At 40.9% G+C, this 22,518-nt stretch overlaps 1 protein-coding gene across 5 annotated transcripts; it reads left to right on the plus strand.

Annotated features, from left to right (window-relative positions):
- Nucleotides 1–1,208: 1,208 nt before the first annotated feature.
- scube2 (signal peptide, CUB domain, EGF-like 2) lies at nt 1,209–22,214 on the plus strand. Of its 5 annotated transcripts, none has more exons than XM_080496683.1 (23): nt 1,209–1,355; nt 1,833–1,952; nt 2,368–2,493; nt 2,758–2,892; nt 3,622–3,747; nt 3,866–3,982; nt 5,550–5,639; nt 6,299–6,415; nt 6,496–6,618; nt 7,412–7,528; nt 7,782–7,904; nt 8,186–8,302; nt 8,999–9,088; nt 9,230–9,343; nt 10,015–10,182; nt 10,483–10,689; nt 15,320–15,490; nt 17,242–17,409; nt 19,293–19,454; nt 19,596–19,793; nt 20,279–20,431; nt 20,532–20,611; nt 21,000–22,214. In XM_080496683.1, the coding sequence occupies exons 1-23, from the start codon at nt 1,268–1,270 to the stop codon at nt 21,144–21,146; spliced, it is 3,057 nt and encodes a 1,018-aa protein (XP_080352809.1). In that variant the 5' UTR covers nt 1,209–1,267; the 3' UTR covers nt 21,147–22,214. The 5 variants fall into 5 exon arrangements, with proteins under 5 accessions (XP_080352809.1, XP_080352811.1, XP_080352810.1 ...); XM_080496685.1 differs by having other exon boundaries at nt 10,486–10,689; XM_080496684.1 differs by having other exon boundaries at nt 1,836–1,952.
- The last annotated feature ends 304 nt before the right edge of the window (nt 22,215–22,518 follow it).

The following is a 22,518-nucleotide window of genomic DNA, read 5'->3' on the forward strand; positions in this document are numbered from 1 at the left end:
TGTGAGTCAACGTTCAGAAACTTTGAAACAGAAAGTGATTTCATTTGATAGAGAATTTCCCAGTGATGCCCCGAGGGTTGGTCAAGCAGAGCGAAAGGTCCAAGTATGGCCCCCTGGGACTTGGGATGCCCAGGTCTGCTGGAAAGAATCATTAATCATGATGTTCGTGAGCACTTGAACACATGCATGTTTTAATTTTAAAAAAGTGATCTGCACGTACATTAAATTAGGGTTAGGGTTAGCGTTTTTACATCAAGAAACTCAGAGACTTGTGTTTAATTACATATTCACTCAGGCAATCCAGCACAGCTGGAATTTTCTTTTGTGTTGATAAATCAAGGATTCTATATTATGACAATTTCAACCGGGAGCATCAAACATAAGGCTTGTGGGCCAAAACCGACCTCCAATAGGCTCCAATCCAGCAGCAAAGCCACACGGAATATTGCAAAAAATTGAAAGAAAACAATTTTTTTTTTTTTTTTTTTTTTAAGTGTAGCAGACACAATACAACACTGAAACCCGAGCTGGCATATTCACATGAAAGTGAGTTTGTAAAAACGTGTATTTTAGACATGAGATATTCTATTCTATTCTGTGCCAGATGGTATGGTTGAAAATTGGATTTATATTGAGATTGCAGTAATTGTTGGTACTAACTATCTTATCTGTTGAATTTCTAGACATTTCCATCACACATACCGGTACTCTGCGCACAACAAACAAAGGAAACGTATTACTTTACCAGTCCACTCCACTCAAGATGAAACTGAGCCGCATGTGGCCCCTGAACTAAAATGTGTTTGACACATTTGTTTAAACCTCGCTTAAATGGGTTGTTTGGGCCAGCAGATTGACAGACTGGTTCTGGAGAAAAGTAGGTTTGAGTTTTTATAAATGAATAAGAACTTCTGGGGTAATTGCTTTCAAAATAAAATCTCTATTCTGCGCACTGGTTCGGTAATGTTTTACGCACGCTGCGCCCGTTTCCTGCTTCTCATTGGCTGAGCGTCTTGCCTCAACTCTCTGCTTCAAAAGCGCGTTTTTTTTTCTTCTTTTTTTTTACTCCCACTCACACGTGTACGCGCACGCACGCTCTCATTCTCGCTCTCTTTCAGACGCACACAGTCACTCACTCCTTTCTCTTTTCAAAAGCCCCTTGTGAGGCAGATTGACAGGCCAGAATGAAAATGAGGCGGACGCTCGCGGACGAGTCCAGTGCGTACGCGTCCTTTTGAGAAGATCTCTAAACCTGGATCATATCACCATGGGAGCTATTTGGGCTGCAAGGGACTTTTGTTTGTTTTTGCTCTTGTTAAATAGTCGCCAGAGCGCAGCGCTTCCAGAGATTCGAGGTGGGACTGTGTGTATGTGTGTGTGTGTGTGTGTGTGTGTGTGTGTGTGTGTGTGTGTGTGTGTGTGTGTGTGTGTGTGTGTGTGTGTGTGTGTGTGTGTGTGTGTGTGTGTGTGTGTGTGTGTGTGTGTGTGTGCGTGCGCGCGCGCGCGCTCCTTTACGCACGGAGTGCGCTCTTGTTGTTTCCCCACCGGTGATTCTTCTATTTAGAGTGGAAACGCGAAGTATATTTTTTTTAAGCTGCGTGTTTCGTCTACAGGCGCGTTTGTAAATGCTCTCTAAAGTTTGGCTTCTTTGGATTCTCTTCCCTGAAAACCTGCTGTCGGGTATTACTCTCGTCGGGGAACTTTGTTTTCGTGCTTGTCATTTCATTCTGTTGTGTATTCTTAGAAAATATGTATCCTTACAAGCAGTGAAACCGCTCGGCGTTTGACGTGTTCTCTTGATTGTTTTGGTCACAATGTCTTGTGGATCCCAGCAGATCCATGCGCAGAGGGAAGTGATGGCTGTCACATTGATGCTATTTGTCAGACGACCCAAGGCTCGTACAAGTGCACGTGTAAAGCAGGCTTTAAAGGAGATGGAAAGCACTGTGAAGGTAATGTGTCTACTTTCTGTTGCTATGTCAGAGTGGAAGCAATGTGGGGACATCAAGGCACACACATTGGGATATGTTTAACATCTCCGGGTTTGTTGAATCTATTCAGCAAGTCTGTAAAGGGCCTCAGTCATCCGGTAAATGTTCTATTTATTTGTGTCACAATAGTGTGTGGACTGAATTGAGGGTTGGACGAAGTTCCATCTATAATCTGAAAGGCTTTATGAGTTCCCATTCTCTAGTCTTGAGAATTCTGGATTTATACCAGAAGAATCATAAATGTCACAATTAAATATACATTCTTCTGCTCTCTTTATATCTATTTTAGATATACTCTATCCATGTGCTTTCTACAGTCGTGTCTGGAACAGGCGGAAACAGTTTTCATTTGCTGTTGACCTTGTTTTCCTCTCAGATATTGACGAATGTGACTTGGACTACAATGGTGGTTGTGTGCATGAGTGCAACAACATACCAGGCAATTATCGCTGCACTTGTTATGATGGCTTCAATCTGGCACACGACGGACACAACTGTTTAGGTAAGACCAGCTTTCAAACAACTGACTAACCCTCAGTGGCTCAGACGGAGAGCTTGAATCATCCGAGGAGTGCATGTTTGTGTGAGCCGCATGTGAAGTTTCTCACGCTGGTTCAGGCTGCAGAAAGACATCAGTTGGCAGTGACGGGATAAACACGTGAATTTCTTTTATACAAAATGTTTAAAAACTCATTTGTGGATGTAAGAAAAAAAAGGAAGTTTTGCAAGAGTTTCGTAACCTGTTCATTAATCCACTGTGCTGCAGATGTAGACGAATGCAAGTTCAACAATGGCGGGTGCCAGCACACTTGTGTCAACACCATGGGCAGCTACGAGTGCCGCTGCAAAGAGGGCTTCTTCCTCAGTGACAACCAGCACACATGCATCCACCGCTCCGTGGGTCAGTATACAGTCTGTGCACTCTTTGAAATGTTGGAACACATGAGGTTTTGTGTTTGTGTTACCCGTGTCTGGCGATGCGTGTCTGTCCTAATTGTATGAAGCCATGAAAAAGAAAAAGAAAAAAAAAGAAAAGAAGATGTTGCAAATTCTCCCATAATCACTGTCACGTCAGAGATTGACGGCACAATGAGGGGTGACAGGTTCAAGCTGACTCCCGTCACTGAGCTTTTATCTGCGGCAGCTTCACGCTGTGGGAAAAAGGATCTCGGTGTCCCCGAGAACAAACTGAAGTTAATAACTGCAACACTGTGCTCTATGTCGCAGATTAGTCTCGAGCGCCTTTTGTTTTGTCTTCTTGACTGAAGTCAACTCAAATGCGAGTACTTTCCAACCCCATTGGATCCTGACAACCCTTTTAAATCCCGTAGAAGTGTCCGCTCAGCCGTGACCTGGCTTCATCTGGTTTTGGAGAAGAGTGTTCGAAGAGTGTCGCTTCCCAGAGCGACATTCTGAGCAACATTAGCCCTGGTGATAGATGTTATTCTCCCACGTAGCAGTGCCCCAAAGAGCACAGCGGTGGATGTTTTTGGATTGCGTAAGGCATGAGGACAATCAGTGTCTTTGAGGATGCCAGACTAATCTCTCAGTGTGTGTGCTTTTGTGTGTAGCCGGTCAGTCACTGTAGGAGAGTTTCATTGTGTCCCTCTCACCCTCCTTCTGTCCCCAGAGGGCCTCAACTGTATGAATAAGGAGCACGGCTGTGCCCACATCTGCAAAGAGACACCCAAAGGGGGCGTGGCCTGTGAGTGTCGTCCCGGGTTTGAGCTGGCGAGGAACCAGAGGGGCTGCATTTGTATGTGCATGAAGAAGACGTCCCACAACACACCTACTGAGACACGCACAATACTCCAACCGACATGTATGGGGAGCCTCTTGATTCACTCTATGATTGCATGCTGTTGACATTGCAGTGACCTGTAACCATGGCAACGGAGGCTGCCAGCACACGTGTGAGGACACAGAGAATGGCCCCATATGCAGATGTCACGTCCGGTATACGCTGCAACCTGACAAGAGGTCGTGTTTAGGTAAGCAGGCAATGCACAGCCACACGGAAGTCAAACTGCTGTAAATATCAAAGGGGTACATTTTCATCCACTTTTGATCGTCTCACACTTTGTAGCTCTTTAGAAGCTGATTAATAGAAGCTTTTGATACAGACGAGTTTTCAGGAGCTCAGTCATCGCAAACTCACACATCACTAGGGCGCAGGTGAAAATTCTGAAGATGGCAAACGTCCATCCACCCGTGTTCTGCAACACAGTGGACACCGAGGACAGCACACCAGGTCCTCACAGGGCAAAAACACAGAGAGAGAGACAGTCACACACAGTCACATTTACGCCTACAGGCACATTAGTAACCATTTTAACCTCATTGGTGAGATGAAACCTGAAAATCCACACATGCACAGGGAGAACATGCACACTCAAGGTCATCTGATGTTCATGCAGCGAGGCGAGAGCAACAACTTCTAACCCATCATGCAGCCTATGAACATATCCCCTCAACATTTAAGGAAACGCATGTTAAATTATGCATGAAATCTGGAATATTATCTCAGTGCTTTTCAAAGTATTACCGTATTTGTTGTAAGGATGATAGAGACAAATCAACATGATGCAATATGAGTGCAACACCGTAGCGGTTGTCAACTACATATGAAAACTGAATTTTAAATTTCAGTTCAATTTGTTTTTTATCTTTTACAACACTGCCATCGTGGCAAATTAAAGGTTTCAGCACAATTAAAGTTTGACTTTTTATTGATCGATCTAAACAGTTGTAAACAGTAACATCTTAAAATGCGAAAACCAGGAAAAGGAATTCAAAAGAATAGAAAATATGGCTTCTTGATAAGAAAGAAAACATGCGGCATGAAAGATGATTTGGATGAATAAGCCGATGATGAGAGTTCATGCTGAAGACAGTGCAGTTTGAACATCAGCTTCTTTTAGTCGGCTGTAGGTTAAAAGAGATACAAAATTAAGCGACCAATGTACAATATATTCTGCAAACGTTTGGGATTAAAGTATTTTAGGTAGGGCATGATTACTAAATTGTAGTTTGGGTTCAGAATTGGGGCAAAACTAAACTTCCTCTTACATTCAGGGAGCAACTTGCAGTATAACACTTTGGACTTTCTTCAGTAATGCCTGCGATATCTTGATGAACGAGTGAAGTATCTCTTTCTATCAGTCCTCCTCCTGCTTGGTGGGGTGCATTTTGTTTCTCCATGCAATGGTTTCGGCAGATAAAGATCAGCTATCAGATAGTGGGTAATATCTGTCTTTCCAGCAGCAGCAGCAGCAGCAGCGTGTGTGAGGTCCAGGCGAATACAGTAACTGCGATGTTGTCGCCAGATTCACTTTACTGATCTGCTTGTTATCTAAGTCACACCAAGTCACTACATGCTGAACGTCTCCAGTGTAAAAACACATCTGGTTTCTGAAGGATGATACAAACAGCCTGAGCTGGAGTCAACACAGAGGTCAGCATGCTTGTGTTGTTTATCAAAAGTAGTCAAATATTGCATTCAAGCTGTATCTTTTTTTTTTTTTTTTTTTTTTTTTTCCTCGGACTCTGTGTTCTTAGAGCGAGACGAAGCCACCACCGACGCCTCCGACCACAATGCCACGTCTTTTACAGAGGTGGACAAACGGGTCAAAAGGAGACTGCTAATGGGTAAAAATTTACGCCGCTCACAATCTTAACAGCTCGGGTTTGTTTTTACGTGACATGTTTCGCCGCCAGGAACCACTCAGGAGTGTCAAACGGCAGAGACAAGTAATGTTTAGTAAAACCGATACATTCCTCAGACTTTTGAGCAAGCTGTGAAATAGCCACACGCTCTCTTTCTCGCACCCAAATTCCCGCCTGAAATATACGCATTTGTGACAGTGTGGTACATTTCACATTTTGCTTCCATTTGGGAAAGAAAGCGTGTGAATCTTTCCTTGTAAAGTCGGTGTGTGAAGGTGAATCTGGGTTATTGCTTACATGTAAAACATCAGGTCTTCGGCGGTCTGTTCGCTGCAGGACTCGCACACGCGAGCTGACTGCTGTGTCCTTTTCTGTAACGAGTGCATGTTGTTATCGTCAGCCTAGATGTTAACATCTGCTTTAACTGCGATTCCCCCCCCAAAAATTCAAAAGCTGAAGAGAGAGAGAGAAAAAAAAAAAAATCTTTTCGAGGACCGAAAGCACAATGTTGACAAATCAAGGTGTGTTTTATTGAGCTCCATTTATTTGATGCATAGAAAGATCAAAGTGTCCCCCCCCCCCCCCCCCCCCCGAAGAGCAGAGTCGTTCACAAATGTTGACATGGTGTTTTGTCGTTTCAGAGACCTGTGCGGTGAACAATGGGGGCTGCGACTGCACCTGCAAAGACACATCCACAGGCGTGCGCTGCACCTGCCCCGTCGGCTTCACGCTGCAGCCGGATGGAAAAACATGCAAAGGTCAGACAAAGAGGAGATGTGCTTTGAAAAGTCAACTTTTATTGGGAGCTGCGTCTGTGTAATTGTGCGTTTCGCCTCAGATATCGATGAGTGTGAGCTGCACAACGGCGGCTGCGAGCACTTTTGCAGGAACACCATCGGCAGCTTTGAGTGCAACTGCAGGAAAGGCTTCAAGCTGCTGACAGATGAACGTTCATGTCAAGGTAGAATCTTTTTCATTGAAGTCTCGAGACATTGTGTGTGATTGAGGCAGAAATCAACAAACTCGGCACTTAGAGCATTTATACCAGCCTCGTTTAATCGTAAAGGGGCTGGACAAGAAAGATGCAGGAGAGAGGAACATTATTTAAAAATACATTTTCTTTTTAATAACTGCAACTTCAATAATACTACTTTTTTATTTATTTGCTTTTTTTCATGTTTTCTCTATTTGCATTCAGAAATACACCAAAAAAAACAATATTGTTCTTTTTTAAGGACATTTTCTAAAACACTTTAAATGTTGCCCACCAGAGTCTGTCTCTTTAGCAAATGATTGTGATATTGTATTTAAGCTTGTTTTTAGTGATATCGTGATTGTCTTTCCATTAATAGTGTGATCACTATAAATAAATGGAAACAGCTCTTAATTGGAAAAATCAGTATTATCACAATATTATCACAATATTATCATAATTGTCATCATTGTTTGCAAGGTGGTCCCATTGGCTGGGTTAATCTGATTCTTTGTTTGCTTAAACCTTTCCTGCATTTTTTCCTTTAGCTTTATGATCAGTGTTTAAACAAGTAATTATTCAACAACAAATACTTACATGCATCTTCAATGAACCAATGCAATCAAAAGTCATTGTATTAGTCTTCTGGACCATAGTGCACATGATATATTCCACAAAAAGGGAAAACTGTGTGTCTTTTTTTGTGTGTGGGAAATTCCTGCTGATGCAGATTGCCACTCACTGCCCTGCTATTATGTCATCTGTCTGATTTTGATTACAGATATAGATGAATGTTTTTTTGAGCGCACATGTGATCACACGTGTGTGAACTCCCCTGGTGGTTTTCAATGTCTGTGCAACAAAGGCTATACCATGTACGGACTGGCCCACTGTGGAGGTGAGTCAGGCGGAGGGGGCTACACATAAGAAGTTGAGCGTAACACACAAGCACTCATTTTACAGGTGTGTTATTCTGAAAAAGAAGCACACACACACACACACACACACACACACACACACACACACACACACACACACACACACACACACACACACACACACACACACACACACAATGCGAGTTCTCGCTCACTGAAGTGTTTCACAGTGGACCCTGTAATTATAATAATGATTTTCCCTTTTCATCCCAGATATAAATGAGTGCAGTGTGAACAATGGCGGCTGTGAGCAGGGTTGTGAGAACGCCATAGGTGGATTTGAATGCTTTTGCCGTCCTGGCTTTAAGCTACACTGGAACAAAAAAGACTGCATTGGTAAGTTGGTGCCTCCATGTGTATAAAGCACACCGAGTTAACACTGTTGCTGTCTCTGTTTGGGTATAGTGTGAGATTTAAAAAACTTTTTTTTTTTTTATGACACTTTTGGGGACAAAAACAGGAGATACTTTGAATTATTCTCTTTTTCTCTTTAATCCGCTGTCACTTGTTTTGCCACACTGCTGTCGGCTTTGGGGCTTCCTGTGCCTCTTTCTGATGTGCATCTCTTTTAAACATGTCCTTTTTTACCTTTGAGTTTTATTGTGGTTTCTATCTAGAGGCTGAGGGTTTACCACCAACAAAACCCCCCTCTAAACCTACCTTGAACTGTAGTAAGCAGGAGGGAGGCGACCGCTGCTTTCTGACATGCCAGTCTCAAGTTCACATCAGCAGTGGTGAGTGGCATCCCACTTGACGATCATCCATGTTCCTCAAACTCTCCTGCAGATGAATGTTGTTTGCTTAGATTGGGTTATTTACATTTTTTTGGTTGATTGTTCAACAAATTGCGTTTTAGATTGGAAATTAATAACGTCATCAAGTAACTTTGATCATCCACACAATTACAGATCTAACAGATTTTTTATTTTTTTTTGCTCACTTTATTTGTCATTTTGAACATCTGATCAGCAGCTTTAAACCAGCTGCTTGCTGGTTTAAAGTAAAGAAACGGCTCCGAGGCTGTCTAAGTTTGTGTTCGCTCATCCATAACGGTTTGGCAGGAATACCCACGTTGCATTGATCACTGTTAGAAATTTCAAAACTTTTCATGTTTCTGGACTTTGTTATGCTTTGTAGACAACAAACATGTAGGATTCTCTGTGTGGTCACTATTTGAAAACAGAGATTAAGTTGCATTCACGTTATTATTTATTTTATTTTTTTTCAAACGCTTGAGTACAATCAGGTGGGCGGTGAAATACAGCTACTCTGTTAGCCAGAGAATTGTTGTGAGAACATTTGTCAACATGGGTCCACAGAGCGATTCCTCATGTTCCTACACGCTTCCTGTTTGCTCTCTAACTTGGCTTTTGTGGCCCTCACTTTTGTCAGCGTTGGTCTGTGTGTCATGGCCTCTTGTGTGTTTTCAGGGACGGAGGATTCCTACACGGTGACCTGTGGAATGCCTCTGCCCTGCTTGGCTGACGCACAAAAGAACAACAGTGGCTTGTACTGCTTAGGCAAGTACCCAACTTCAAGAGATTTATCTTTCCGCCCTGCCACACAAAACAGTAATGCAGAGACGACTCCTGTTTTCCTTTGGCTTGACTGATTCATAAGCAGATGAAAATGACAGTATTTTCTGTTCTTCTCTCCCGCAGGTCCAGAAGTGGCACGCATTAAGACCGTAGCCACCTTTAAGTCCGGCACAGCCAAATGCAACTTAAAGCGGAGTCAGGAGAAATTTGTGGAGAGCCTAAACTCGGCACATTCAGGTAAAGGAGCTTCCGCACAGGAAGCCTAACAAAGCCCCAAAATACTTGGATTACAAACAGGCTTATATGAAAATGAGCTATTTCATGTCACTGGTAAAGGAAAAAGAAACTATTTGGGTTTACCGGGGACTGCGAGCACCTACAGAAGACAGATAAAACCTGAAAGCTGCTTCAAAGAAAACCAAAAACCGAGGGCAAATGGGAAAGAAATTTGTGGGGAAAGTGATGTGGTTTTGAGTGTCTGGGCGAAGCGCTTTGTCTGGCGGTGACAGGGGAGGATGTAATTAGCCATAGCGCGCCTTTCAGCTGGGGCTGACCTAGCCATCAATCAAAGGGCTTTCTGATTGTAGGATTATTTTGCTTCTCCGGAGGGGTTCGGCATGGTCTTTTACATCCCTCACACTAGCTGAAAGGGAACATAATTGTTTCTAATAAAGAACATCATCTGAATGACATGCCATCCTTTTTTTTTTTTGCTCTCTCTCTAGCCTTTTAGCCTACATGATGATAATATATTACAGCGAGGATTTTTAATTTTTTTTAAATGACATTTTCCTGTGTATTTGGTGTTTATGTGATTTTCTTCAACAATTGTGTAATTGTGTTTCATGTTGCATTTGTGTGTCTGCTGGTGTGGTCATGGGGGGGTTGGTTGTCTCCCATGTTCACAGATAGCAGGTTTCTCTTCACTGAAAATGTCCAGTTCAGCTACGTGAGCCTCCGCTGCACGTCATCTGGACAGCGAACACGCAGCCGCCATGGTAGGAAAGCCGGCGAGGAGGACGGCTCCTCGATCACGGCTGAGTTTGAGCTGGATGTGAACCTAGAGGAGGTAACAGGTTGGTCTCTCTGTGAATTCTGCCTGCCCGTCTGTGACCTTTGCTTCTTATTCTCTTGTCTGTCACTAAACAAACATACCTGTTAAAGTATCTCCTGTTTTGATGTGGCTCTTGGTGGTGGGACCTTGCATTTGAGAAGTTCAAGGTGTTTATTTGTTTATTTTTTTCATTTATAAATCCCTGTGGTGTTTTCTTTTCTGTGAGGTAAGCATGTGGGAATCCAGGCATGAGACCACGGTTTTCTAAAGTTGTATAGGATAAACACTTGGATACAGTTGCAGTATAAAGTGCTTCTTTCAGCAGAGAGTTGTGACCTGAACTGTGTGCGTCGGCGTTCGGAGAAACGGCTTCGGAAGACCATCAGGACGCTGCGGAAGTCCATCAACCGGGAACAGTTCCACCTCCACTTTGCCGGGGCGGATTACGAGCTCTCCAAGAGTCTGGGACAGCCTGCAGAACTGCCAGGACACTGCGTGGCCGGACAGGTGCTGGTCGGGAGGAAATGCGGTGAGTTCCAAGTTCTTATTACTGATCACAGAAGCCATGATACTCAGTCAGATGTAGCATGTACTGGAAACTGTTTTTTTTTTGTGTGTGTTTTTTTTCCATGATCCCTGCCTCTTTGTGTTGAATGCAGTAGGCAGCTATGACTGTGCCCTCAACACACAGTAGGCTCATAGTCACGTCTTTAAGTACCCGAATTGGCTCATGCCAGCAAGATATATTTAGACAAGTTGGTTTAATGATTGGATTCGGAGCAGGTGTTGGCCAGATGAGTGCCATATTTGGTTTGCAGACATGCTGTAATGAGGTGGTTGGAGGGGAGAGCGAGCTCGCGTGGAAGAACAGAGAGTCTGTTGTTGGGCCTCCAAGTCGTGAGATCTTCCAGCATCTCCCCGGGATAAGAGTGTAACATTCAGGGTGATGGCAGGTCTCCTGGTAACCGTTGCCTCTCGCTTGAGTTTTATACACAACCTGTGATGGGGGGAAAATGTTCATTAAATAAGACCGCACACTGTCACTGGTGACGAGACTAAAGCTGCCTTGTGTTTTTTTTCCCCCTTTTTTTTCTGGCTGTTGCCCCTATTTCCAGGCCTCACAGCGAGTTTGCTACTTGCCGGACATCTTAATGTCACTGAGAGAGAGAAAACTTCTGCCTTTGAGGTGTCTAAATATTTATTCGGATAGTATGCGATTTGTTTGTTACACGCATGAGGATATTTGAGCGTGAAGAGTCACATCGCCACCCCCACATCTGAAGAAATAAAACTTGGTAAAGGTGCTTGTTCAAAGCCTTTGCCCTTCAACTGGACACTAAAACGTGCCCTCGAATAAGAGATTCTCTGTTGTTCTTCAAGGTTATTTTTGTTGAGAGAAGATCACAAGTTTGTTCTGTAGGCGGTGACGTGATTTGGGCTCATCATTAAGATTTATTAGCATCCGTGCCAACCTGAGTCAAGCCATAAATGCACCTATTTGACATTTCTATCTTTCAGTACGGCAAGTCTGAAGTGTCTCGATTCTTTAACACCCCCACCATGCTTTCAGGTCAACATTAAGCAGTCTATTGGCCATGGCAGGGGTGTAGACATGTAATTTGGGAGAGGAGAGGGGGGTCTGAAAGGCATTCTTCTTAACCTCCAGCTCTTTAAAGGAGCCATATTTTTCCCCTCCTCCCCCACCTCTTGCTCTGGCTTAGCTCGGAGTGCCGTTCAGTTCTTTTCAGTTTGTCCACTCCTTTGAAAACTTGACTTGGGGCTCGCTCTCACTCCTTCAGAGGAACGACAACGCAGCTCTGGTAAAATTGAAGAAAATGTTTTATATTGTTTGAGGCAATTTTCCTCGGGTATCTTTCTGTGACTGAAGGTGACACAGTTTATATTCCACAAAGCTGTTTCGGCCTTGATAACTAACATGAAAACTACTTTAAAATTAGTCATAGCTTAAGTTGTTTTATCAATTTGACATACGATACAACTGAATTTCAGTCCAATACAACATATCTCGATGTCAAAATTCAAGCAAGTGTGAACTAAGCTGATAAAAAGGGTCCATAGATACTGTAAATGGAGTTTGCCCACACTTTCAGGACTGTTTAGGTGTTTGTGGTCAACTTGTTTGCATATTTGTTTTAACATTAAAGATGTTTAGGAAGTGCTGTTGATTCAAGCTGGCAGTTTGAGTGCTGTGTCCCCCCTGCCCCCCAGCTTGGGCCACTTTGCATGACCCCCAGCCACTAAACTGCTAAAGAGAATTGACTTCAGCCACACCATGGGAATCAATTAGCATCAGCTGTTTGGGCCCCTGCTTGATGGGCGCGAGCAGTGATTGGGCCATACAGAATGGGGGGATTCAGAAACCTGACCCCTTTTATTGGGTTCAGCTCCTTACCACTGTGATACCGCAGTGTTTTCCTATGTCATCAAGTAGGCAAAAACTGGGGACTTGAATAGAGGTGAAAGGTCTTTTAAACCTCTTTGGGGCCATCAATTCGAGGACTCTATAGAAGCGCTCTTTGCATTTGAAAGGCTTCAAGGTTTTTTTTTCTCTTTCACTCTCACTCGCTCCCTTCCCTCACTGCTTCCCTCTGTCAAATAAAAGCTGTTAGAGGACAATGCAATGATGGCTCCTCATGGTCTTTCAGAATAAACAATGGGCTTCAAAAAAATGAACTGCTCTCGATAGAATTACATTTTCTTTCTTGAGAGGAAAATCTTAACAATTTGCAGAGCCACGTATAATTGATCTACGTTTAAGCTTTTGTGTCAAGCTTTTAGAGATGGAGACTCTTTACTTTACAGGCAGCTTAAAAGCTACAACGGAGGCACATTTTGCTCCAAAGGCTCAGGGATTTCATTTATTTATTCTTCTGTGAGACCAGCCTCGGTTTTCAAGTGAAGTTCTTAAGGCTATCAGACAGACACAGTAATTCCCAAATTAATTACAGGCATCACCATGAATGGGAGGAAACCAAAGCAAAACGAGGCTCAGGTCCCTTTAATCAAGGCTTCGCACTTGTGTGAGATAAGAGGGAAATGCTCCCTTTGATTTGGCTCTGTGATTGCTTTTAAAAGAGTTGGAGGTGCTTATGCTGGCATTAAAAGTTCCTTAGCCGTGTTGTATCAAGTATTAGGACCTGTCAGATGTAGATCACAGAGGCGGCAGTGGAGAAGACTGGAGCTTTTTTGTCTCGTTGAGTCCGCCTTATACCAGTAGAGGCAGAAAGATGCTGTTTCAGAGAGAACAGATCGCCAGGTTTTTTGTTTTATTTTTTCAGGATTTCAAGAGTATAATTTGTTACTCACAGGTTATACGTATTGAATTATCCTCTGAGTCATCTCAACACTGCAAGTAAGCCAAAACATTTTCAGCATCACCAACAACATAGCACAAAAAAAAAAATAGAGTAGAATCATAAACAACAACCTCGTAGTCATTTTGTTGGACAGTATCAACGTATAACTGTGTCCAAATATGAACGACAGCATGCAGCAGACCTTTAACTAGTTTTCTGTGTGTGTTAAAGACCATACAGTCCTTTGGCTGTCACACCTCATTTATCAGAAATCAACATCATGTTTATTGCCGCTGGGTTCCAAACTATGAGGAATTTATTTTGGTACAGTGTTGCATGAAAAATGAAATGTTAATAGAGGAAAATACCTCAAAGGAAATCAGGATATTCTAAAAACGTAAAAATACAGTTGTAAAGAGTCATGATTAGTGACACAATATTCAATACAGATAAGTATTTATGACTATTTTGTTTATTTCAGTGTCATGAAGTACAAAAATTCACATCATCCTGTTGTTCTGTATTTATGTTGTTCTAATGGTTTCTTCATCTGGTACATTTAAGTTTGATTTAGATTTGCACATTTATGAACAGGAAGTTGAAAATGCAGGTGCAGATTAAACATGTAATACAATGGAAAATATAGTTTTTGCCAAAATTCAATCCAAGCAATGACACTTCCACTTGTTTTAAACCTCTTACAATATGACAGAACTATTTAAATCCCTTTTTGTTCTAATCTTTATAATTCCATCCTACATGTCGTGAAAATCCCAAATCCCATAATATCAATATATTTCATAAACTTTGATGTTATTTTTTTCTTAAAGCAGATTGTATACTCAAAACAAACTTCCTATTAACTTTTTAATTTATATGTTAACTGACAAAACAATATGTTTCAGCTATTTTTCAGATGCACCTGCAAATGTTTTATAACTGTTCATATATATATTCAGACTAAAGCACATCACAATGCTTAAAATACACATGATACATATACTATTTAAATAGTCACACTAATATTAAGCAATGAAGTCAATAAGAACAAAGGTTTGTTTGTACTTAATAACTAAGCACGGACCATAACATGCTCATCAATATTACGCAATAGCTTAGTGTAGTTATTGATTTAATGGAGTATTTAAAACTGATCTGTGCTGCAACAGGAGGCTTAACTTCATGCATCACCTGTTAAACTGTGTCAGACTCCTCGATGCTTTGAACGTTAGTAAAACTGTCAAATCTATCAACAGATGAATATATTCATCAGGTGCAGCTTGGGCTTTTGATATTTTTCAGGGTGATGAGCGATTAACTGACGGCACTTGTCTGTGTTTATCCATTTCAAGTGCATACACGGCTGTCTTTGATTACACTCTCGAGGCAGCTGAGGTTGGGGTTACTTTAATGGACTTGTCAGTCAATGTGGCTGAATTTATTGCACATATCTGCTCTGTGGTTACGACTGTTTAATTATGAGTAGCTGCAGGGTGAACTGCTGTAGCTGTTGTTTCATGTCTTCACTTCACATTGTTTTCTGCTCGGGTGGATCTCTCTTTGTCAAAATGATGTCATTTACAAGGCAAGATGTTTTTTTTTGTAAAATCTTTTTTAGGTGATTCATGTCAAGTGTGTGTTTTCAATATCTCAGAAAATATTGATTTCAACCCTATTAAACAATTGACTTTGACTCAACTTGTCTTCACATCTCAGTCGCTATGTATGTAAGAGTTTGGACAACATGAATACTATTTAAGATCATCTCAGAACAACATGTTTAATGCACTTTGATCAGGGATGCTCTGTCTGTCCTGATGCATTTCTCTGCTTGTCTGTCAGTGAGTTGCAGTGTCGGGACGTACTTTGATGGCGATCAAGGACGATGTGTGCTTTGTCCAGCCGGGACGTATCAGGATGAGGAGGGACAGATGTCTTGTGAAGTCTGTCCCGGACCTGAAGGAAGAGACGTTTCAAAGGTGGTCGGAGCTCGAAACTTGTCGGAGTGCGGAGGTAGGACGTCACGCTGACCGTAGCAAAGCTCCAATCATGTTGTAACCAAACGAACAATAATCACATCAAACTCATAGAAAAATAATGCCTGCATAATTTGGATTGTAGTATATGACGCCAAGCAACAGATAAAAATGATGTGTAAAAAAGCTGCAAAGTAAGCAGGTTTTCAAGCATAGCGGTATTATTACTTTATTTCTAATGAAGAGTGAATAGACGGAAACAAAAATCAAATCAACATTTGAACTTTCCCTCGTTGTTTCAAAGTCTCACACTTTACTGTGAAAATGGATAACGTGTCTTTATCGGTGTGATTCATATAGTGTCATATCACCACACATTTTAATGTCTTGATTCAAAACTATTTTATGATCAAAGCTGTACAAAGCTTCCACATTAACTTTAATCATTGTAAATGCTTTGTCACTACCAAAGAGCATATGAATGAACACCTCTATCAATTAGATATATCAAATGTATCAGAACTATTGCTACTAATCTAATAAAAGGAACTAATGAGCATATCCAGTTTAAGTCTAAAAACTTATTTGGTACACCAAGGATACTTTTCACTTTGAAATAGCTATCTACCAGTAACTACTTACTACCGATAACCTACTTAAATGGGGTTAAAATGACCTTCCTTTACCTCTCACCTGTTATCGTAGTATTTTCTGATTTTCTTGAAATTGGCATGTAAATTGAGTCTCGACTCGCCTTTGTCGTTCTCATGTGATGATGCGAGTCCTACATTTTTAATTGCAATGAAAATGAATAAAAAGTGCTCACATATATTAATCAAGCAATTCAAGACTTCAAGTTATTTAATGACTTTAATGAGGATGCAGAGCACGTTAAAGGTTCACTCATGTTTGCTGTATCTACTTAAGATTGCTCTTGTGCCTGTACATTATTGTAAGCTGAGGTTTATTTCATGCACTGGTTCTTCAATGTTTCAGTCCATAATCATAGCAGTAGGAAGTATAAATATGATAAATGCCTTCATAATGTGTTCTTCACTCTTTTGTGCTAATCGCATCAACTGCTGTTTCCGGACTTTGGTTCATTAAAAAATTTCTTCTGAGGGAGGAAAGAAAAATATAGAAATGGTTTTCATTATATTTCCAGATGGATATATCATGCAAAGGCTTTAATAAATAAATGGAAACCAGAGAAAGCAATAAAGTCTGAGTCAGTCAGAAAATGTAAATACATTGTGAATATGAGTCACACAGGAAGCAATGGTGCCTTGATAATGATCGGTCCCTGGCAGATGTTCTGCTTTGTGTAAGCGTAAAAAAGCTTGAGCTCAGATGTTGGAGATTTGTTTGAATTCTCCGAGCAAACTTGGCTGTTTTCAGTCCTGAAGGAAAGCTGAAGGAGCCACCATGTTTTCTTCTCCTATCGTTACTGCTATCGGAGTCACTTTGTGGTCAAATCCCTGATCCCATCTCCTCTGACAGACTAAACATGAAGAGCAGATTTCTACTGGCACCCAGTTTGTAGTAGTTTTCCGGGAGTTACACTGTGTGTGACAGACGGAGATAAAACATGATATGTTTCCATTAACATTTCCTCTAGCATGGCCGAGATGCTTATCTCAATACAAGGAGAGAATATTTTTTATCCCATGTGAGAGACAATCAACAAACTTGACATTGAATTGAACCAAATGCTGTTGCTTTAAAGTTCCTGCTGTTTTTTAACATCTGCTCGCAGTCTGACGTGACCAAATGTCCGTGTGTGCTCAGGTCAGTGTTCGCCAGGTCAGTACTCTCGTGACGGCTTCGTCCCCTGCCTGTTCTGTCCTCTGGGGACGTATCAGCTGGAAGTGGGACGCACCTCCTGCTTCACCTGTGGAGGAAACCTGGTCACCAAGCACATTGGGGCTGTTTCCTTTCAGGAGTGTGAAACCAAAGGTGGGGAAATCTGCTACTCCTGCTGCTGAGTTAAAATCTGATGACTTTAGTGCAGCTTAATATCAGTATAAATCGAACATTCAGATTTTTATTTTGTAGCTGAGTATTTGTGTAAAAAAAAAAAAAAGAAAATAGTATCACAATTAATAGAACATTTTAACCTCTGAAGATTTTAACTCTCCTTTGAATGAATCATTCAATTGTCATCTGAATATGATCTCTGCTGCCCTCTGCAGTTTCTGGATGGTCTTTAATGTCGTTCTTTGCTTTTCTCCTGCCGTGCTTCTCTGCTGATATTAATCTGAGTTCTGTCCAACTGACTCAACTTGCCCCTCCCCCTCGCAGTAATGTGCTCAAAGGAACATATAGATCTAAATTATGATATCGTATTTACCTATTTTCATACATCCATCTTCAATATGGCCATCCCTGGGAGAGGTCAGCAGTCCATCACGGGGCAAACAAAAGACAGACTTTCACACCCAATTTGTAATTTATTCAAAGCTAATTTACAATCACCAATTAGCTTTTTTTTTGGAAACTTGAGTACCTGGAGAAAATGTATGCATGCATAAGGGGAACATACGAGATCTCTATATTAAGGCTTTGGAAGCCCAACTCTGTTTTCTGCTACCTATGCAAAACACGGTGCATCTCATTTAATGATTGCATTTTTAGAGGTTCACATGTTTGATTTGGCACAAGTTTTACACCAGGTACACTTAGTGAGCAGTTAGGAGTTAATCTAACCTCTTGGTGCTCTATCCATGCGTACATTATCCACTGGTGAATTCACTCGGACTAAAATAAAGCATTTGTGCAATATGATTTTATTCTGAATGTATTTGTGTTGATCAAGATTTTTTCTTTTTACCTCAAACACCTGCCATAACGAACACACCCTCTACTTTTTGTGAGCCCAGACACTTTACAATGACAGTATTTTACTCACACTTTCTTTCTGCTTTTATCTGCCTCTGTTATCAGAGTAAATGTCATTCATCTAACGCCCTTCCCTGAACAAAGCAGTTCAAAAAGGTGTCTGCCAAAAAATGCACTCCCTCATTTTCACTAACTACAGACACACTAAGGTCCAATGATGGTGCAAACCCTTTATTAAGATCTTCTGAATACATCTAATCAGTCATTAAACATGGTATTATTTTTTAAACGCAATCACTCCACTGCTTGCTTCTCTGCCATCGTTCTCCACAGTCAGACAGAACTCAACATAACACCAGTGACCTGGGCTGCATTTTGCTCTGTGGTGTTTGATCACTTATTTATCATGTTTGTATTTGCATATTTGGATAGAGAATGTATACTGTTATTACAGACGAACAACATAACTGTTTTGTTTGATTACTTGTATTTATATGGGTGGTGTAAATGCTTTCAGCAAAAAACTTCTCTGAGAATAAGAATACATTTTTAAGTGAAAGCACGAAATCTTTTATGTGACTAGTTCAAATGCAGAAAACCCATTTGTTGTTGCAGAGTACCATAAATTCCCAAAAATTCTCAAGAAAATGTTTTCAGGGGCTTTCAGAATGATGTATGAGGGAAATGATGATCGTTTTTTTCATAATAATGATGATGCATTTTGTTTGAAGGCACCTTTCCTGGCACTCGACAACACTGTACAATCATACATTTACAACAGTGCATTAAAAACAGTAAAAACAACACAGGGCACTTAACATCAGATGGAATAAGCAGTTTAGGACAGATGTTTTGAGTCGTGATTTGAAATGGGGGACTGAGTCCAGGTAGCTGAGTTGAGGAGAAAAAGAAAAAGAGGGTCCAGATCCCACAGTCTCCTCTGTAATATTCATCATTGAAAAAAATTATTTAAAACATGACGCCATCTCTTGCTCCTACAGTCCAGTGTTCACCGGGACATTTCTACAACACCAGCACTCACCGCTGCATTCGTTGTCCCATGAACACGTACCAAATGGAGTTTGGCCAGAACTATTGTGTCGCCTGTCCTGGAAACACCACCACGGACTTTGACGGCTCCACCAGCATAATGCAGTGCAAAAGTACGTATGCATGAATGTGCGAAGTGTGAAATACGTACACATAGAATGTTTTGAATTACCCCAGGGGTTTCTAGATATCGCTCTTAGCTGAAAGAAAAAAACCCAACAACTTTTCTAATGATGAGGTGTGTCCCGTCACAGACCGGCAGTGTGGAGGTGAACTGGGAGACTTTACTGGTTACATCGAGTCCCCCAACTTCCCGGGAAACTATCCAGCCAACATTGAGTGCACCTGGACCATCAACCCACCGCCTAAACGCAGGATCCTTATTGTTGTACCAGAAATCTACCTGCCTATTGAGGACGAATGCGGAGACTACCTCGTGATGAGGAAAAGCTGTGAGTTCTCTCTCTCTCTCTGTGTGTGTGTGTGTGTGTGTGTGTGTGTGTGTGTGTGTGTGTGTGTGTGTGTGTGTGTGTGTGTGTGTGTGTGTGTGTGTGTGTGTGTGTGTGTGTGTGTGTGTGTGTGTGTGTGTGTGTGTGTGTGTGTGTGTGCGCGCATGTGCGTGTTCATTTGAAAATACATTTACATCTGTCATTGATGATAAACAATGTTTGTCATGTTTAGGTTAAACTGAAATATGTTAAAGGGAAAAGAACACAACATAATGTCAGAAACTACAGGAGCAAACCTGTAAAAAAGCAGAATCAGTACATTTCAAAGTACAACGAAGAAAATCTGTAGCCAAAATCAGTATTACCATGGAGAGCCATCGTGTTTCATCATCATAATCTTATTTCAAGTGATTGCATTAGATTTGTCACAGTGAATTGGAGTTTGATTACAAAAATCCTCCTGTGATCTTCTGTGTTTCCGCTCACAGCTCTCCCCAACTCTGTGACGACCTACGAGACGTGTCAGACGTACGAGCGTCCTATCGCTTTCACCTCCCGCTCCAAGAGACTTTGGATACAGTTCAGATCCAACGAGGGAAATAGTGGGAAAGGCTTCCAGGTTCCTTATGTGACGTATGACGGTGAGAAGAAGCACAACATATACTTTTTTTTTTATATATGTGATTTAAGTCCTTTGTTGTTTCTCAGTGATGAGTTGCTGATGGATTTTGTTTATTTCAGAGGACTACCAAGAACTGATCGAAGACATTGTCAGGGATGGAAGGTTATACGCTTCAGAGAATCATCAGGAAATTCTTAAGGTAATTGTATGTTATAACAATCTCATCCATCTCTTTTCTGCATCCATCTCTTTTATTTGTACAATTTGTATTGTACAAATAAGATTTTACTTAGTTGTTTTTACTGGTCCCTTTTTATGCCATAAACTAATTAAAGTATTTCAATCATAAGACTGTGTCAGTGGCAAACAACAAAAAGCCTGTACATGTTTTTGAAGTTAGTCAGTCTTTTGATAATACAGCCAGTGCTTTCGTCCCAACAATGTGACTGAAATGCTCTTTTTCTAAGGACACTACTTCTGTTAGTCCTTCATTTGGAGGCAGTTCTGTTATAGCGCCTTCTTTTGGATTAGTACGGAAAAACAGATTTGCACAATTTTTTGTCATGAATGGTTGTTTTTCTCACCAGGACAAGAAGCTCATGAAGGCCTTGTTTGACGTGCTGGCTCACCCGCAGAACTTCTTTAATTACACGGCACAAGAATCAAGAGAAATGTTCCCCAAATCCTTCATCCGCTTCCTCCGCTCCAAAGTCCTGAGATTCCTTCGCCCTTAGGAAGCAACACTGTCCTGTCGTCAGCTGTTTTCCTCACAGAATTCCACACAGAAATGGACCACAATCTCTGTGAAACATGAGTCTGAGTGGAAAGAAGACGAGTCAAGCAAGTGGATGTTTATTTGGAGCTTTAAAGTGTACAAAGCAAAAAAATCTGCACGAGCATCTGAGAGAAAGTCCGCAACTTTAATTTTTGTTGGGATTTTTTTTTCATTAGCAATGACTTTTAACATGCTGTTAGATTCTAAAGTAAACACGAAGTGCTCGTCTGTGTATTTGAACATTTCTAAATACTGTACATGCCGACTTGATGGGACTTCCGGATGAAAAAAACAAACGTGGTAGCTAAACAAATATATATATATACTGAATGTCAGCAACACTGTATATAGAGTGTGTATCTAGTTTTAACATAGGCTACTTTTACAGGTAGAATTGAATTATTGACAGAGATACTGGTAAATGTCTGAAACAAATTAAGCACAAGTGATATCTTGGGAACATTAGCACTGCTAAAGAAGTAGTCCCGCCTGAAAAGCAATTATTCTGATGAATGTTTTGTACATGATGTAAAAAGTTTTAGGTGAATTGCTGATATATTGTAGCAACTACATACATCTTGACAGTATAGCATTGCTATGTTTGCTGCTAGTGTCAATATGTGACTTTATGAAAAACAGTGGATATTACCCAATGATGAAACCGCTTTTAACAAAATAACAAATAAAAAAAATACATCCACATGTTTTGTGAACTAGTGACCAAAGAAAACTGATCACTCTGTAAAACTCTCATGAAAAGAAATGAGAATTCCTGTAAAATAGATTTGAGCTTTTCACCTCTCTTAGATGACACGTGTAAGTATATTTTTTATTGTTTTGTACATCTAATATGCTGTAAATAAAGATAGGAAAGTTCATTTTGTGGATTATATTGTGTCAAACAGTTGTTCAACCTACATTTGATATGCATTCACACATAGACCACAAACATTTCATGACAAATTAACCTCATATAAACACTATACCCCAATGACATGCATCAAACAGACTGCCGGTATAAAATCCAAGCTACACCACTGAAATACTCTTTTTTTAATTATAATGAATGTAGTGCTATTATACTGTATTTGTATTAATAAAAATGTATTTTATTTGGGTTTCACCAGTTGTCCTTTGCAGAGGCCAGTACAGATCCTTGCCTTTTTACACAATTGATTACAGATTTGATTGTATAAGAAAACCAGATTTCTGATTTGCATAAATCGATATATAAGTGAATATATGCCTAATTGGACTCCTGAGTGATTATACACAAAGTGCAGTGCAAGTCTGAGAGAGCGTTCGATTTATTCTTCGGCGTTTCTCCTTGT

This window comes from Blennius ocellaris, assembly GCF_963422515.1.
Source record: "Blennius ocellaris genome assembly, chromosome: 1".
Lineage (NCBI taxonomy): Eukaryota > Metazoa > Chordata > Actinopteri > Blenniiformes > Blenniidae > Blennius > Blennius ocellaris.

Bases quoted from the DNA above. Each gene is read 5' to 3' on its own strand.
- scube2 (XM_080496683.1), top strand. From the start codon at position 1,268: ATGGGAGCTATTTGGGCTGCAAGGGACTTTTGTTTGTTTTTGCTCTTG. The intron at 1,356-1,832 runs GTGGGACTGTGT...TGTGGATCCCAG, and splicing joins AGCGCTTCCAGAGATTCGAG to CAGATCCATGCGCAGAGGGA. The intron at 7,529-7,781 runs GTGAGTCAGGCG...TTTTCATCCCAG, and splicing joins CGGACTGGCCCACTGTGGAG to ATATAAATGAGTGCAGTGTG.